Raw genomic sequence first — 18,543 nt, forward strand, 5'->3', positions numbered from 1 at the left:
TTACCACCATACCACCAACCCCAAGCTTTTCCCACTGCATGCATCCACCTGCTGGAGGACCAAAGCACTTGGCACTGCCCCTGCCAAGCCAAGCCAAGCCAAGCCAAGCCAAGCCAAGCCAAGCCAAGCCAAGCCAGACTCGCCAAGCCAAGCCAAGCCAAGCCAAGCCAAGCCAAGCCAAGCCAAGCCAGACTCACCAGCCCGTTGCAGTTGCTGATGGCCACCTTGGAGCTGAGGTACTGGTCCTGCAGGTGGCCGGCGTAGTGGCAGTCCTCGTGGAAGTCGTGCTGCCAGTCCATGCCATCCCGCTTCCAGTACTCCACGGTGAAGTGCTCGGCCAGCAGGTTGGAGTGCAGCGTGAGGTTGAGCAGGAACTGGGTGTGGTGGGCAGAGACTTTGTAGAAGACCTGCTGCTCCGAGGGCTCGTAGGGCAGCGAGCGCCGCGGCCGCGGCTTCAGCTGCCGGCGCATGTCGAAGGTGAGGAAATCGCCGTTCTGGTCCACTTGGATGGGGAAGGCGATCTCATAGTGATCCAAGCTGGAGAGGAATTCCTCTGGGGAGGGAAGGACAGCATGGCAATGGCAGCCTGTCCTGGATTGCCAAGCAAATTGTATTCTCTTTGCCATCTGGATGGCGGTTGTCTTCTGTTCAGTGGGCAGATTTCCTTATCTCTTCCACACCCACTCCTCCCTCTGGGGAGACATCTGCTGATAACAGGTTATGGAATGTCACTGCATGGCTGACAAGAACTACAGCATCCATTGGGAGATGCTCTGCCCAGAGGGAGGAGCCAAGCATTCCTACCTGGATATAATCTTGAGATTCTGGAATACCAGCACAGTTTCTCCACTGGATTCCCCAAGGAACAGCTGCCTCTTCCCCTGGATCTTCAGAGGAAGACTACACCCTTCTACAGGATCCCTGCTCCAGCAGAACCACACCTGACACTGCAGGAGGGCTGAGCCACAATTCCAATGGGACTGCTACCAGCAGCCTGACCAACAGGGTGTCAGGCTGTGTTCTGACTCTGTCCATTTACTGCATTGTTTATTTTATCTTTTTTTTTTTTTCTTCCTTAATAAAGAACTGTTATTCCTGCTTCCATAATTTTGCCTGAGAGCCCCTTAATTTAAAATTTATAGCAATTCGGAGGGAGGGTGTTTACATTTCGTATTTCAGGGAGGCTCCTGCCTTCCTTAGCAGACACCTGGCTTTCAAAACCAAGACACAGCCTGCAAAGGGAGTTGGACACCCAGCAATTCCAGCCTGAGCGCAGTGCAGGTGGAGGGTCATGGTGTCCTGCCACAGCATTCCAAAAATTGGGATCCCAAGGCTCTGCCCTGCCTGCAGGATCCTGGGAAATACCCCAAATCCTGCAGCCTGCAGAGCCTTGGTGTAGCAGTTTTTGGAATGCAGCTTTTTCCTCTGAAGGTAATGGAGAGGAAGAGCCTGGCCCAAAGGGCCCTTCAGGATACCCTGAGTGTGGCTCTGGACCTGGAGTATCCCAAATCCTTTCATCTCCACTGAGCATAGGGAATCCCAGCTTTGCAGGGTCCAGCTCTGAGCTTTGGAGGGTTATTTTAACCTGGATCCTTCCAGGAACAGACCCAGCAATGAGGTCTCTTCAAAAGGAGGCAGAAGGAGCCTTGGGGTGACAATGACTCAGGGGAAAATCTTATTTAATTTTCTCCCTGTGAGTCCCTCAGGACATCTGCAGCTGCCACAGGGAGCTGCTGGCTCTGAGAACACAGAACAACAGCACCCCCCCAACCTCCCCTGCAGTCAGAGCTGCAGGGGCTACAGGGGCACAGAGTCCTTGAAATGCCAATCTTGACATCAAAGGAAGAGAAAGGGCAACCAGAATTCTCCCAGTGGTGCTGAAAATGAGCAGGAGGAGAAGTCAGACCTTCCAGTTCCCCAGCCAGGTCTCTGTCTGTGACCCCACCCTGCCTTCCCAGCTCCCTGGAGTGGTTTTTATCACCTCAGCCTGGCTTAGCAGCTCCTCTTGGAGCCCTTGAGTTGAGCCTGTGTGGTGCCACCCAGGCTGTGCTGTGACAAGGGCACTGTCCCCAGCCCCTCCACCTGAGCTGGCACAGCAACACAGCTCTGCAGGCTGCCAAACAAATTGGCACCCTGCAACCTCAGCAGAAACTCCTCCTTTCAATTAAAATGTCCCAGGGACTGCCTGATTGCATCTGAGCAGAGATCTGGTGTTGGAACCCTGACTGCTGAGTGTTTCAGAGTTTCTGTGCTGCCAGGCACTGACCCCCATGAAAACACTGCATTTGACCTGAGGCCATGGAGAAGCTTCCAAAATTGAATGATAGAACTGGGATTGTGGGTGTGGAGTTTGAATAGAAGTGTGTGATAGCACAGGGTGGAAAACTTAGAGTTTGAGGTTTTAGAATACAGTAATAGATGTAAATCAAGATGGAGGTTTTAGGGTGGAGGTTGGTCCTTCTTCACCTTCTTCTGCTTCTCCTTCTTCTGCATGGGTTTGGGTGGTTTTGTGTAATTGGATAAAATTCCGCATTGTAGGCCATGAGTGGTTAGTTATTGGGTTAAAAGTAAAAATAATTTATGTGTCCTTTCTTAATTGGACAGTTTATCCTTAAAAGGCCTTGTAGAGAGAGAGATGGGGCTCCATTTTTAGTTTGTTAGAGTGAAGTGCTGTAGAACTCAGGGTTGGTGAGACTGTGACATAGATAAGAACTAAAAACATCTGAATCTGAACATGAATTACCATCTTGAGTGCTTTCAATCCTGACCCTGGCAGAGGCAGAAAAGAAGTAAAGGAACTGACAATCTGGCTGTGCCTGACAGCCCTCAGCCCCAGAAGCTTGGGCTGAAATGGGAAATATCCATGTTCTGGACCAGGACAGCTCCTCCTCACTGAGTGTCCTCCTGAACCCCTCCTGCCTGGAGGGTTTGAGCCTCCTGAGCCCTCATGGGAGGAGATTTTCCCTCTGTTCCTGCTGGAAGAGTCTTCCTGTGCTTTCTGCATCCTACTCGTTGTTTCCTAAGCAAGCAGGAGGGCCCTGGCTGCTCCAGGGTGGCTGAATTTTGCTTGGCTCCACAGCCCCCACGTTCAGAACCTTTCTAGCTACCAGAAACTCAGCCAGCTCCAAACTGCACTCTTACCACAGGGCAGCACTGGAAAGTTTCCTTTTCCTCTGTTTTCCAATGTGGGAGCCTGACAGAGTGGTTTCCTTGGCCACCAGGAATGGGACAGCTCTTCCACCATCTGGGATTAGGGCTGAGCTCCCATCTTTCCTGACCATAAACACTCCTGGCACCTCTGCCTTGCCAGAATTAATTATTAGGATTTTAACTTCCCATGCTCCAGCTTTTCCTCCATCCCAGCACCTCCCTGTGATGGGGCTGGGCAAACAAGGGTGACTTTTTGCACTTAGAAATGACTTCAGGCTTGGAAAAAAATTGCTGTCGGAAGTGTTTTGTTTTCCTTTTTGCCTCTTTGCAGTCCACGTGGGCTTGGAAAAGAGTGAATCAGAGGGCAGTTTGTGCTCGCTGTGGCTACAAAGCACCTGGGACTCGGGGCTGGAGGCTCTGATCCTGACCTGAAAGGCACTTCCAGAAGGAAAAATGTGTCCAGAGCTGAGGGTGAGGTGGTGTGTGAGAAGCTGTGGGGCTGGACACTGCATCTCCTCAGGGATGGACACAGCCAGAACCACTCTGGACACAACCAAAACCACGACACCATCCCATCCCATCCCATCCCATCCCATCCCATCCCATCCCATCCCATCCCATCCCATCCCATCCCTACCTTGTGACTGGAAGGGGAAGCCGGGGAAGGTGCCCCCAGCCAGGCCGAGGGTGACGGTCCAGGTGAGGAGCCTCCAGGCTGTGGCCATGGTCAGCGCCGCTCGTGTCGGAGCAGGGAGATCTGTGCCGGCTGGGAGGGCGCTGTCCCCACATGTCTCTCCCTCGGCCACCCCTTATGTCCAGAGAGGAGTCCCGGGTCCCTCCGCAGGCATCCTCGGCCGCTCCGTGCTCTCCCGAGGCCGGCGGGGCGGGCAGTGCCGGGCCAGCACCGCGGGGTCAGCACGGGCTCGTCCCCAGCCCCGGCATCGCCCCTGCGGGTGAGACGGCGGTGAGAGAAGGGACTGGGGAGGAGGACTCGAGGCGGGCAGGGGAATGAGGCAAGCGGGGTCCAGGAGTGGGATGGAAAGAGAGGAAAAGAGGAGAAAAGGATGGGAAGGGTTTGAGGATGGATTAACCCCATCGGCACTCCCGGGGGTTCTCCCAGCTGGACCTGCGGAAAGGAGCTCAGGATCAATGGGAATCCTTTACCCCGTGGCAGACCCTCCGGGAAGAGCAGCCCCAAGAGTGCCCTGGGTCACCTATTCCCTTAAAGAGAGCAGGAAATAACAGCACTGGCAGGGGGTGGTGAGCAGCAACCCAGAAATCCTCTCTAGGGCTTCCCTGGATTTCAAACACGCTTTAAGCACTGTCACCGAGGGAAGAGCACTTGCTCTCGAAGTGTACTGGCTGAACCTAAAAAAGTGATGGAAAACAAAGAACCCATTCAGGGAACTCACCCTCAACCCCATCCACAAATGGATCCCGAGATTCCAATCGCATTTGTTCTTTAAAACGCTCTGCTAATTGCTCCGGTGAAAGATTCCTGGCTCGCAGAGAATTTCCACTCGGTCTGAGGCGATTACATCAAACTCGAATCGTGCTGGGGACTTGCACAAAGCCTGTGGGGTTTTCTTCTTGCCCACCCACTCCATGGGTATGGGATGAGTGCAGCACATCCCTCATCTCCCAGAGAACCCCAAATATCCCAGCGGTGACGTTGCAGCCAAACCCAAACCTCCCTGCAGGGGTGGCAGATAAAGACCCGCAGCAGAGGTGCAGATCCCAGGGGCTGGAGCAGGGCTGGGAAAGGCGGGATGAGATCCCCGGGATGAGCTCTTGGGAAAGGCAGGATGAGATCGCCATGAAAAGCGGGATGAGCTCCCGGGAAAGGCAGGATGAGCTCCCTGGGATGAGCTCCTGGGAAAGGCAGGATGAGATCCCCATGAAAAGCGGGATGAGCTCCCCGGGAAAGGCGGGATGAGCTCTCCGGGATGAGTGCCCTGGGAAAGGCAGGATAAGCTCCCTGGGATGAGCTCCCCGAGAACGGTGGGATGAGATCCCTGGGAATGGCAGGATGAGGTCCCGGGAAAGGCGGGATGAACTCCCCGGGAAAGGCAGGATGATCTCCCTGGGATGAGCTCCCCGGGAATGGCAAAATGAGGTCCCAGGAATGGTAGGATGAGCTCCCTGGAAGGTGGGATGAGCTCCTGAGCATGGGAAGAGGCAGGAGACGGGAGGAGGGTGCTCTCTGCAAAGGTGTCAGCAGCCAGGGCTGTGTGTGGTCCTCATCCAGTAAGGAAACGCTTAACCCCTGCCTTGCTGTGCTCTGGGCTGGTTCAAGGAGCCCAGGGCAGGGGAGCTGGGTCCTCCTGGGATCTGCCGTCCTCCCCTCATGTCCTTATGGGAATCTGAATCCCTGAAAGTGAATTTCTGCTCCTGTTTTCCCATCTTTACTGTGCCGTGAGTGGTATTTGTGCTGCAGGAATGACACCCAGCACAGCCCAGAGCTACAAGGGGAAATCCAGGAGATGATTCCTGCCCCAAATTCATCATGGAAATCACAGAATGGTTTGGGTTGGGAAGGACCTTAAAACTCATCTCATTCCACAGGGGCAGGGAGCTCCAAGGTGCCCAGGGTGCTTCAAGCCCCATCCAACCTGGCCTGGGACACTTCCAGGGATCAGGAGCAGCCACAGCTGCTCTGGGCAACCTCACAGGGAAGAATTTATTGCTGAAATCTCATCTAAATCTCTCCTCTTTCAGCTTAAAGCCATTAACCTAAATTAAAGGTTTTTTCCCCTACTAGGCAGAAACAGTGGGAGATGAAACACAGAGCTTTGAACGCAATTTGGGGTTGCATAATTTAAAGATTAAGATTTTTCACTGCTTATTTACACCTAAGAATGGCCAAAGATCCTCAGTGAGGTCTCGGCCTGGACTCCCCAGTCCCACCTGGGGCCACTTGCCAGGTTTTCCTCTACAAAGCCCAGACACAACATGAGGTGGCCACCCTGAGAGAGGGCAACTCCCACCCTGGGCTGCTTCTTTTCCCTGGGACGGGTAAGGGGAATCAGGGAGTGGGGGGAAGAGGGTTGGGGCAGGAATTCTGCTCCGTTCCACCCCCAAAAAGAGGATGCTGAGATCTGGTGACAGCATCACCCGTGGTGCCACAAGTGAGGGCAGAGCCAGGGCCAGGCAAGGCACGTGGGAGCTGCGGGAATTGGGCTGGAAAAGGGAGAAGTTGAAAGCAAAGCCCTCTCCTAAGTCAGCATTTTTCAGCATCTCCCAAAGCTCGCGATTCCAGCTCTTCAATCCTGTCACGGCTCCCAAGCCCACGGAGCCCAGCTAAAGCGTATTTTCTCCTGGGCTTCACACGACTGATTTCCCCTATTTTCCAGCTGTCAAACCCTTTTCCTCCGGGCTTCCCGTCCTCCCCCCGCCTCTCCATGGCCCTCGGCGGTGCCCCCGTGTCCCCCCTGCCCTTCCCGGCCGCTCAGCATCCCCCGGAACCGCGGCCGGGAAGCAGCCCCGGCGCCAGGAGCCCGCAGCCTTGACCTTGGGGGAAGGAGACGCGTTGGGAGCAGCACAAGGCAGGAATTACAGCTGCAAAATTCCTGCGGGCCGGGCTGGGGGAAGGGCCCGGCTGCGATCCCTCCCTGCAGGCAGCGGGGAAAACACGGCCCCTTCCCGGCGGGGCTGCGTTCCCAAAGCCCGAGGAGCAGGAGGAGCACCTGGGGGAAGGTGTTCTCACAGGTGGATCCTGCTCCTCTGCCCATGGCTGGATCAGGCTCTGAGGAGCACCCAGAGCACCTGGAGGAAGGTGTTCTCCCCATGGGTGAATCCTGCTCCTCTCGTCATGGGTGGATCCAGCTCCAAGGAGCACCTGGAGAAAGGTGTTCTCCTCACAGGTGGATCCTTGCACCTCTATCCACGGGTGGATCAGGCTCCCAGGAGCAGGAGGAGCACCCGGAGGAAGGTGTTCTCCCCATGGGTGAATCCTGCTCTTCTTGTGGGTGGATCTGGCTCTGAGGAGCACCTGGAGGAAGGTCCTGTCCTCACAGGTGGATCCTGCTCCTCTCTCCATGGGTAGATCCAGCTCTGAGGAGCAGGAAGAAGGTGTTCTCCTCACAGGTGAATCCTGCTCCTCTCCCCAAGGGTGGATCAGGCTCTGAAGAGCACCTGGAGGAAGGCATTGTCCTCACAGGTGGATCCAGCTCGGGGGAGCAGGAGGAGCACCCAGAGGAAGGTGTTCTCCTCACAGGTGAATCCTGCTCCTCTATCCATGGGTGGATCAGGCTCCCAGGAGCAGGAGGAGCACCTGGAGGAAGGACCAGGAGCTGGAGGAGCGCTGGTGCTTCCATCCCTACCAAGTTTTCCATAACCTCACTCTGCAGCTCGCAGGAGGATCCCGAGGATCGCGGAGCCCCGGCGGGACACGGGGGTGCCGGGGGAGCTCGGGGACAGCTCGGGGACATCTCGGGGACCTTTTTTGGACACGGCGTGACCTCTCCGGTCTCGTGCCTCCCTCGCTTGGGCCGCTTCCGATCTGCTCCTTCCCAAGGAATTCGCTGTCCTTGGCAGGCTCGGCTGGGGCTGACGCTCCCGGCTCCCCCTGCCAAGGGTGGCTTCGGCCGCGTGAACCCCAGCGACACGGGGGACAATGCCACCGCAGCGGCCAGCTCACCTCCTGCCACCCCTGCAGCGCCGGCGAGGCAGGGGCTGGGAAAGGGGGTGGAATTCCAGCCGGGATGAAGCGAGGGGAGAGAGAAGGGAAGCAGGAGCGAGGCAGAGCAGAGCTGCTCCGGCTCAGACAGAACTCCCGGCAAGCCCGGCTGCTGGGCCGGCTCCAGGCAGCGCAGGGGAAGGTAATAGGAAGCAGATGGGCGATGCTCGGGGCCAAGAGGAAGGTTCAAGGTGCCTCCTAGTGCAGGGAAGAGGAATTTAACTGCTTTTAAAGATGCAGGGCCCGACGGCTTCCAGGTTTCTCATCCAACTTTTGCAAATTATGAGCTCAGGTGTCCTTTTTTTTTTTTTTTTTTTCTGAGGGAGAAGTAAATACAAACACAGATTTCTGCTTCCAGCTTTCCCCAGAGGGAGGGAATACTTTTAGTGCACCCCCTGCCAGGCCTTCCACTGACATCTTTCAGACATGGGAGCACTGGGAGCAGTGGAGAAGTGAGAGCAGCACCCCAGTGGGAGCACTGGGAACAGTGAGAAAGCAAGACCCCACAGCTGCACCATCCCAACAGCATTTCTGGTCTGCGTTATTTTAAGGAATGAAAGCTTCAAGGTTCTTTTATTCTTATGTAAAACGGGGAATTGGCACCACCCTATAATCATATTGGGGTTATCATGGTGCCACATCTCAAAGCTTGGTCCCTTTTTGGCCCCAGGTGCCCCCTGACCCTCCCAAGGGGCTGCTCAGCCCCACAGCCGCCCTGGCAGCTCCTACAAACAGCACCACAGGAGTTTCTGCTCCTCCAGCTGCTCCAGCCTGGGAGTTGTTCCACCAGGTCAAAGTTTATCTCTGGGGGAAGAGCTGTGAGCCCCAGCCTGGCCCCACGGGCCTTGTTTTCTATGGAATCCAACTAAAACACAGCAGGGACTGCAGGGGACTGGCAGGGGCTGGGGGCTGTGCCAGTGCAGCCAGGGCACTTGGCAACAGCAGCAGCAGAGGGGTTTTCAGGATTTGCTGGAAAAAGGACCCACATGGGTCCCCTGCTATCCCTGCCACCCAGGGCTCTCTCCTGCTGCTGGGCTCCCAGCTGCCCTCCAGGACACACAACAGCCCTTTAGCTCCTGGGTGCTGCTCCTAAAGTCACCTGAAGAGCAGTGCCCCTGTCACCTGCCACTGCTGCACTGTAGAGGTGATACCTCAGGTTTGAGCTTTTCTATTTTCAGATTCTGTGCTGCTTTAGTGTGTGGGTCTGGGTTCATATGAAGGATGGTGAGCTCCTGCATTTTGTGACCATTTTGGTTCATCTTGGGTGCAGCCCTGGCTGGGCTCTTGTGCTGCCCAAGGTGGATCCATTGAGGCCTTTTAATAAATCCCTGATTTATTTTTTAATTCTGTCTATTCTCTGTTCTAGCTCAGCCTTCACAAGGCATCAGAGTGGCACAGATTTTGGCTGTAAAGCCTCAGCTGGAATCAACTTTTACCCTTTCAGTGAAGACATTTTTCCTCATATCCAGTCTGAACACCTCCTGGGGCAATTTGTGTCTGTGTGTCATTGCTTGTTCCCTGGGACTAGAGCCCAACCCCCTGGCTGTCTCCTCCTGTCCGGAGCTGTGCAGAGCCAGAAGGTCCCACCTGAGCCTCCTTTGCTCCAGGATGAGCCCCTTCCCAGCTCCCTCAGCCTCTCCTTGTGCTCCAGAATTACCAAATCAAAGATCATGGAACATCCTGATCTGGAAGGGACCCTCACAGATGCTCAGCCCCCGCCCCTGTCCCTGCACAGCCACCCCAACAGCCCCACCCTGAGCAGCCCTGGCAGCGCTGGCCAAACGCTCCTGGAGCTCTGGCAGCCTTGGGGCCGGGACCATTCCCTGGGCAGCCTGGGCAGTGCCAGCACCCTCGGGGGCAAGAGCCTTGCCCTGAGCTCCATGCCAAGCCCTGCCACAGCTCCAGCCCTTCCTGGGCTCCTGGCCCTGTCCCAGAGCAGAGCTCAGCCCCTGCCCCTCTGCCTGCCCTGGGCAGGAGCTGCAGCCCCCCGGAGCCTCCCCCCAGTCTCCTGTCCTCCAGCTGAACGAGCCAAGGGCCCTCCGCCGCTCCTCAGAGCCTTCCCCAGCTCCGTGTCCCTCCTCTGGGCACTCTCCAACAGCTTTGGATCCTTCTGATCTCGTGGTGCCCGAAGTGCCCCAGCCCTGGAGGTGAGACTGCCCCAGTGCAGAGCAGAGTGGGACAGTCCCTCCCTGGCCCGACCAGCGATGTTCAAACCCTTCTCATCATCTCTACACCCCTGCTCCTCCTCGCCCCTCTCTCTGCCCTCCCCAGGGCCTGGCAGGGGCAGCTCCCTCGCAGCTGCTGCTGCATTTCTCTGTTATCTGGGGGGGTCTCAGCCCCTGCACCCCCGGGGCTCTGGGTGTTCCGTGCGTGCTCAGGTACACCCAGCTCCCGGCTCGCAGCTCCGGGCAGGTCCCGGCACGTTCCCGGGGATGGAACGCACAGCCCCGCTCCCCCAGCAGGCTGCTGCTCCCCCGGCACGGGCTGAGCACGCGGGGGATGCAAAACTGCCCGAGAGACCTCCCCGGCTTCCAGCAGGAGAACGTCCTGATAGTCCCGACAAAATATTTGGCTGGGCTGCCAAGTGAAAACATGCTGAGCTGCAGATGGCAGAAGTCTCCCCCCGCAGTCGCTGTGCCAGCACGACAGGACTTCCACTGGGAAGTCATTTCTCAGCTCTAGGGCAGCACTAGGGGTTAAACCCGCAGAAATCAGCGTTTTTGCTGCCAGAAGCATCTGCAAACTGCGAGAAAAGGGTTAAAGTCACAGGTCTGCAGAACACAGCATAAGAACTTGAGCCATAATCTGCTCTGCTGCTCCAAGTGTGGCCTCTCTGAGGCCACGGCGAGTGAAGAATCAGAAACACGGAGTTATCCCTGTTCCCAGAACCCTGCAGCCTCCAGCCCCGGGGTGGCTCCTGCCTGCACAGCCACCCTTTGGCTGCCCTGCAACCCCTCTGCTCCCCCTGCCACCGATCCCAGCTGGTGCAATGCCAACTCTGCTGACCCCCTCGGGGCTGGGAGGGGGCCGGGATGCTCAGTGCAGCCCCCCTCACTTTCAAGGGCTGATTCACCTCCCCCAAGAGCTGTTCTTTGCACACCCCGGTGACTGCGGGGCCCATTTCAGCTTCCCAGGAGGGGAGGTGCCGTTTTCACACCGCCAAAATCAGATCCAACCCCATCCAAAGGCTCTCCCCAGCAACGTGGGAAATGCAGACAAACACTGCCAGCGTGACCCTGAGAGCTGAGGGGTCTCACCCCGGGTCTCTGTCCCCCTGCCAGCACCCCGGTGCCAGCCTGGGTGCCAGGGGCACACTCTCCCTGCCTTTGGGGCACCAGCGTCCTGTTCCAGGCTCTCCGTGGTGCTCCACAGCCGGCCCTGCTGTGCTCTGGCCGGGCACACCCTGCATCCCTTTGTACAGCAGCTTCACGGGGCTTTGGGCTCACTCCAGCACTGTGTGGGAGGAGGGTTTTGGGTTTTTTTTCTTTTTTTTCCAAAAACACGATAACTATTTTACAGTCAAATCTATTCAGTGCAATCCTGGTGAGGAAAAGGCTGCATCCTCACTTTGCTCCTCTCCAAAATCTTTAATTTTGCCAGCAAAGGGGCAAAAGGAGCTTGTGCCAAAGCCAGGGCAGGGAGAGGAGAGCTGGGAGCAGCGACCTCGCTCTGACACCGCCTGCTTGGCTCTCTGGAAATCCTATCCCTGCGTTACATAAGGACCTGGCCCTATCTGGAACGCCGGGGTCATTGCACTTCTCCAAGTGTGGTAAAATGCTCGGAGGTCCTCAGCAGGAAAGCGGGAGGGGAGTGCCAGCTCGGATCCTCCTCGGGATGGGGAGCTGGGCCCGGGCAGGGCTGGAGCTGCCGGAGCAGGGCCACAATTCCAGCCGGGGGCAAGGTGGGCACCGAGATTCCAGCGCTGCCATCCTGGGACTCCTCCTGCTTTCGGGAGAGGACTCCACCAGGCAGGTCCACTCTCAGACGGGACTTATGCAATAGTTTGGAGCCTCTCCATGTGACCCAGACTTGCTGGCGCTCTGCCATCGCTCTCCTCGCTGGCTGCAGCCAGGCACAGAGCGGCGGGATTAGAGAGAGGCCGGGCGGTCATTAGCGGCGTGCCACTCATTAACGGCGTGTTAGTCATTAACGGAGTGCCAGGCATTAACGGTGCATCCCCCACCGCACAGGGACACACATGTCCCACGAGTGAAGGGACACGCGTGTCACCCCCATGCACCCAGGGCACAGCTGCAGCTGCTTGTGTGCAAGGGGATGGGGACCCGTGGAGTTTTTATGTGGATTAAACGCTATTTGCACATAGATACACGTTATCTGCATGTGATAACACGTTATCAGCATGAGGAAACACGTTATCTGCATGGGGATAGATATTGTCTGCATGGGGATAGATATTATCTGCACATGGATACATGTTATCTGCATGTGATAACACATTATCAGCATGAGGATACACACTGTCTGCATGGAATAGATCTTATCTGCACGGGCACAGACATATTCTGGGCATGGATACATGTTATTCGCATGTGATAACCTGTTATCAGCATGAAATACATGCTATCTGCATGGGAATACACATTATCTGCATGGGGATAGATGTTATCTGCACACAGATACATGTTGATAACTCTGTCTGCACACACTATCTGCAGACAGTCTGGTGCCCACCCCTCAGTGCCCTGCCATCCATGGAATACAGATATTCCATGCACAAATGCCAATTTTACACCTTGCATCTCCGTGGCTGCCTCTGCCCCCATGAAATGCTCCGTCTGAGTGGGCTTCAGCACAGCCAGGAGAGAATCCAGACCTCCAGGGCCTGTGCACAGGCAGCTCTCCCTGAGCTCCTGCTGCTCCTCCCGGCACGGAGCAGCACCAGGGCTCTGCCAGGAAAGGGCTCCGGGAAAGGCTGGGAGCGCTCACACCTCGGAGCGGGCAGGGAAGGAGAGGCAGACTCAGCCACCTCCATCCCGGCAGGGCTGGCTCATTCCCACCCCGGCAGGGCTGACTCCTCTCCATCCCCGCACCGCTGGTTCCTCTCTCCATCCCGGCAGAGCCGATTCCTCTCCCCATCCAGGCGGGGCTGGCTTCTCTCCATCTTGGCACTGCTGGCCCTTCTCCCCATCCTGGCACTGCTGGTTCCTCTCCATCCCGGCAGAGCTGGGTCCTCTCTCCATCCCGGCAGAGCTGGTTTCTTTCTCCATCCCGGCACTGCTGGCTCCTCTCTCCATCCCGGCAGAGCTGGTTTCTTTCTCCATCCCGGCACTGCTGGCTCCTCTCTCCATCCCGGCAGGGCTGGTTCTCATCCCCATCCCGGCAGGGCTGGCTCCCGCAGCTCCCCTCCAGCCGTCCCGGTGCTTACACAACCCAGCCCCGCAGGGCACCGAGCCCTGGGCTTGCATAAAGACAAACACCCTGGTGTGCCAACAGCGAGCTGGGCTCACCTGCGTAACCAGGAGGGAGCTGCTCCGTGCTGTGAGCCCCGGCTGAGGCAGGGTTGTGTGGTTTATGCAGCCCCAGCTCCCAGGCTGCTGTCACAGCTCTCACACCGAGTGTCACACCTGAAATTTGGCTCTTTGTCAGCCAGGCTGAAGGACAGGGCCATACCTCAGTACAGGATGGTTTGGGTGAGAAGGGATCTTAAAGCTCATTTAGTTCCATTCCCCTGCCATGGCAGAGATACCTTCCACTGTCCCAGGCTGCTCCCAGCCCTGCCCAGCCTGGCCTTGGGCACTGCCAGGGATCCAGGGGCAGCCACAGCTGCTCTGGGCACCCCAAGCCAGGGCCTGCCCACCCTGCCAGGGAACAAAGACATGTCTGGTTATTAGGCTGGATGGGCACAGTCCTCCTACAGCCCCTGTCACCAGGTGCCACACCTTGTGCACCCACAGTCCCAGGCTGGAGCTGGAGAGAGGACAACTCTGCTGAACTTCCCAAAAATAGCTCCTGAGGTGACTCCTGCTGCCCAGCAGAGCTGGAAGAAGCACTGAGGCACCTGCAGTGAGCCCAGGGCTCAGCAGCTCCTTCTGCCACTGTCACAGCACAGCCTCAGCCAGCACTGCCCCAGCAGTGGCCAGCCCTGGCCAGGGGGAGGGATCCACAGCATGGCCCAGCGCCAGCTCCCCTCGGGCTGAGCTGATCCTGCCAGGCTGAATTAAAGAATGAGTGAGGTTGGAAGCCACACAAGGGGGTCTCTGGTCCCATGCCACTCTCAGAACTGAGTTCCCTTTGTGTTAGATCAGGACCTCACAGCCCAGCCTGTCCCAGAGGGGCACAGGAGGAAATGCAGGGAGCTTGGAGTGGGACCCTAAAGCAGCAAAGCCAATTTGGACCTGCCTGTCCTGCCAGGAAACCAGAACCAGCCAGAGAAGGGATGACACAGAGAAAGTGTCCTCCCAGAGCAGGACAAACCAGGGAGGGATTTGGTGACAGCCAAGGTAACAGTGGGTGCAAGGCCATGGGATCACCCCAGGGTCCCCTCAGGGCAGGGCAGTGACCATGGCAGAGGCACCCACAGTCCCAAGCCAGCTCACCCTGATACATTGGGGTTTAGGCTTTTCTGTTCTGTTTTGGTGTGTAGCTTTTAGCTTTATATTAAGGATATATGTAGGATACATAGGAGATATCTATATCTATCTATATCTATATCTATATCTATATCTATATCTATATCTATATCTATATCTATATCTATATCTCTATATATATATCTCCCCTATAATGTAGATATATATATTCATATTAAAATATATAAAAATATCCCATATCTTATATCTATCTATCTATCTATCTATCTATCTATCTATCTATCTATCTATCTATCTATCTATCTATCTCTATATCTATAGATCTCCTGTATCTAATATCCTATATATACAATATACATAGGATATATATATAGGACACAGAATTTATACTAGGATCTTTTCACAGGCTGGTGAAGACAAAACAATCCTATTCTAGCTGGAGACTCAAGGACAATCCCTTCAAACTTCAGGCCCAAAGCACAAACAACATGAAAAGAGGAGGGCAGGTAATAAAGCAAGGAGGATGAAACTTCATCATTTGAACTTGTTAATTGGACAGTTAACTCCTGCATGCAAATGGACTAAAACTTATAAAAATGTGCGATATTGTGACCAAGCCCCTTTTTGCTTCCATCTTGGAGCCCCCTGGGCAGAGCCACGGCTGTGGCTCCAGCACTGCCAGGGTGTGGCCTTGGAAGGCACTGCAATAAATCCACTTTATTCCTCTGAACTCCCTCTAGCCTCTCTTCCAGCTCTTCAAGGCATCACCCCCATGCCAGGGGAGCCCTGCAGGAGCAGGGATGCCTCCTGTGGGATGAAGCCTTGCAGAACACTTTAGCTGTGGGATCCTTCCAGCCCTTACAGACCTGCAGATTGTGTCCAGCTCCAGCTCCTTGGGAGCTCCAGATCTGCTGGGCAGGATTTTGGGCCTTTTTCCCCTCCCTGTAGGTTCTTTACTCAGGGAAATGTGGCCCAGGTGGTGTGGCCCAGAGGAAGCTCCTTCCTCCATGGCCAGGGAATGAAGAGTCCCTAACCCTGACAGGACTGAACTCATCCTCTGCATTTACATTTTGGTCAAAGCCACTGTTCACAGAGGTCACAAATCCCAGGAAGAGGCCAGAACTTCACCTGCCAGTTCAGTTCATTTGGGACCAATATTATAAATGTTTGAGTTCAGAAAGATTTGCAGGACTGCACAGGAATAGATTAATTTAAAGTAATTTTTCCTTTTAAATTAAGCTACGATGTAAGAGTAGGAAACACAATATTGATAATTGTGATAAACAGAAGTGTAAAGCTGTGGATGTCCCATCCCTGGAAGTGTCCAAGGCCAAGCTGGACAGGGCTTGGAGCAATCTGGGGCAGTGGAAGGTGTCCCTGTCCAAGGCAGGGGTGGGACTGGATGAGCTTTAAGGTTCCTTCCAACCCAAACCATTCCATGATTCCATGAAAGACTCTGAGTAGTCAGACATGGAATATCCCAAACATTTCCCAGCCTGGGAGGATGCAGAAGGTGAGAGAGGAGCAGCAATGGAGCAGCTGGATGGAGACCATGCACTGATGTTGCTCCACTGAAGTCAGACAGAGCTAAAATATTCCAGCAGTTTCCCAGTGGAGACTGTCCCAACCCTTCAGCTGCCTGCAGACTTCACTGAAGGCCCTCACAGGAACCAAGATGGGAAAGTTGGCTTGGATGGTGTCCCTTTAAACCTCAGTGCTGGAAAACAAGGCTGCATCCAGGCTGGTGGTTTTCCATGTGTCTCTCTCCCACATGGGACCCAACCTGCTCACAGATTCCTGGGAAATGCTTGTAACTCCTCGCCCTGCAAACATTTCCTACAGTGGTGGGGTCAGGCAAAGACCTCTGTGCCTTGGGTTTCTTCAGCACACCTGAGCTGACATCACCCAGCCAAGTGTTCCTGATGGGTTTGGTCCCAGTCCTGCTTGTTCTAAGCCCATCTCGTGTTAACCCAAGACCGAGGCAGGGCAGGACGTGACCGACACATCCTGCACTGCTCCCAGCTCAGAAGGAACTCATTGCTGGAAACTCGGCAACAAAAGAGGGGTTTGGAGTCGGGGGTTTCAGATAAGATGGAGATAAGGGTTTGCATGGAATCACCCTGCGCTGAGGACCCTCCATGGAGCTGCTCCTTCAGGAAGAAGAGGATTCCATGGACCAGGATTCCATGGAATGGTGAGAACAGCAGCTCCTCCCCAGCAGCCCCTGGGTGGCCTGGAGCCATGGGTGATAAGAGAGCCTCTCATGTTTCAGGTTGGAGGAACAGACACTGTTTATGCTGAGCAGCACCACCTTCCTCCCCTCAGGGCTCCTCTTCAGCCTCTCGGCGGCTGCTCAGGCCCGGCTTATCGGGGCCTCCCGGTGCCAAAGGAAACAGCTCAGCCCCCCAGCCTCATCCGGGCAGAGCTGATTTGCAGGAGATGACAGCACCTTTCCCATTCCCCGCGTGGGGAATGCAGCTGGAGCCGCCCCAAAGAGGCGCCGGGAGGTTTTTGGGATCTCGGGAGGAGGAGGGGAGCAGAGGGTGCTGCCCTGGGGCCAAGCAGGAACAGAGGGAGGCTGAGGATGGAGCAACTGGAGCACTCAGCACGTTCCATATATGGAGAAACTTTGGGAACAACCTCCCCAGGGCTGCGGGAAGCCTCACTGATGGAGGCATTTCGGAGCAGTCCCGGCAAGGCTGGTCCCAACCGGGGGAAATTCCCAGTGCTGGGAATCACCTGGGTGTCCCACAGAGCGTTCCCCCTTCCACCTGAGGGAGCAGAGGCTCCCCAAGCCCTCCATGCCATGCCCAGCATCCACCCTGGCACCACTGGGTGCTGCTAAGGAGGATAAAACCAGAAGGAGCACGACAGGAACCAGAGCTCTGCTGGTCTCCAGTACCAGGGATGTTGGCAGGGATTGCAGCAGGAACACAAATGCCCCCTGAGGTTTGCATTTTGACCACAAAAGAAGTCCCCAAAAATGGGCCTCGCTGTGAAATGTTATATTTACCTGCCCCCAGCACAGCTCCACACTTCCCCTTGGTTGGTTCTTCCCCTCTGGAAGATATTTGCCAAAGTTGTTTTATAAACTCCTTTCTATTTATAGCCCAGCTCCTTCAGCGCTAATGAGATAATCTTCTGGCATCTCACACCACTAATATTTACTTTGATGTTTAAAATAACATCTTCTGAGGGATCGATTTTTTAAAAAAAGTAATTTAAAAAGCACCTTTAAATCATAATCAAAGCAAAGAAAGAACCGAGCAGAGCAGTGGGGCCGAGCTCCTGGGGATGCACAAAGTCAGTGACACTGCAACTTTTTCAGGGCAGACTTTTATAATCCTCTGAGCACATCAGGAGGGAGAGAGGCATTGGCAGCTCCTGAAGATGGAGAGAGAGACAGGGAAAGAGGGAGAGGGAGCGCGGGCTGTGTTTATTCTCAGGAATGAAGGCAGCAAGGAGCGTTTCATTCTGCAGCAGGGCTCGGAGCTGCTGCTCTCTGTAATTGAGAGCTTCGCCCCGGGCAGCTCAGCAGAGCAGATTTGGGGTTTAGAGAGGCAAACATTCGATCCCGGGGTTAATGCAATTAAAAAGAAGGGCTGGGGGAGGCGAGGGAGGCAGCACCAGAGCCCGGCTCCCGCTGCCTGCAGCCACTTTGAAACACAAGCCTGCGTTTTTATGGAAACTCTGAATGTTGGAGAAGGGTGAACATGGTTTTCATTCTCATAAATGTTTTTCCAGCGTGCAAGGCTCTCCGGGCTCATTCCTTCTCCAGGGAGACGGTTCTGATTTCAAAGAACATTCGCGTTCCCTCCACCCCAGACCACCCCACTCCAACCTCAAAGAGTCTCCTCTGGAAAAATTATTTTAAAGAGTGTTTTACCTTTTTGAGTGCTTTCCCTTCTTTCTTCTTTTTTCCCCCTCCTTTTAATTCCTTCAGCTTCTCTTTTTTTTTTTTTCCCCTCTTCTTTTTCCCAGCAGCAGCCAAAAGCTCCTCTCTCCCCCTCAGCCCTGCGTGTGTCAGAAAGTTTCCAGGCTGAGGGTTTGTGTTGCCTTCCTTAAGAAACTTCTTCTGTCAGACCCAGGCAGAGCTGGAGTTGGAGGCTTTGCTAAAAAGTCTCCTTTCAGGAAGTGAGCAGTAATAAGAGAGTGGCTCGGAGG

At 55.3% G+C, this 18,543-nt stretch overlaps 1 protein-coding gene and 1 long non-coding RNA gene across 2 annotated transcripts in view; one reads left to right on the top strand and one right to left on the bottom strand.

The window, feature by feature from the left end:
* Nucleotides 1–18,543, bottom strand: part of ADAMTS10 (ADAM metallopeptidase with thrombospondin type 1 motif 10) — a 72,702-nt gene extending 54,159 nt beyond the window's left edge. The window contains exons 1-3 of the mRNA XM_039700466.1: nucleotides 18,266–18,543; nucleotides 3,788–4,097; nucleotides 198–553 (exon numbers count right to left, since the gene is read on the bottom strand). Of these exons, the coding sequence (XP_039556400.1) occupies nucleotides 198–553; nucleotides 3,788–3,875 (444 nt within the window). The 5' untranslated portion in view covers nucleotides 3,876–4,097; nucleotides 18,266–18,543. The remainder of the gene's footprint in view (nucleotides 1–197; nucleotides 554–3,787; nucleotides 4,098–18,265) is intronic.
* Nucleotides 11,530–18,227, top strand: LOC120498108. Its single transcript, XR_005626634.1, has 3 exons — nucleotides 11,530–11,729; nucleotides 14,786–14,885; nucleotides 18,124–18,227. It is a non-coding gene; the product is annotated as an uncharacterized LOC120498108 (long non-coding RNA).

The sequence above is a fragment of the Passer montanus genome, unplaced genomic scaffold (assembly GCF_014805655.1).
Source record: "Passer montanus isolate IOZ18808 unplaced genomic scaffold, ASM1480565v1 scaffold140, whole genome shotgun sequence".
Lineage (NCBI taxonomy): Eukaryota > Metazoa > Chordata > Aves > Passeriformes > Passeridae > Passer > Passer montanus.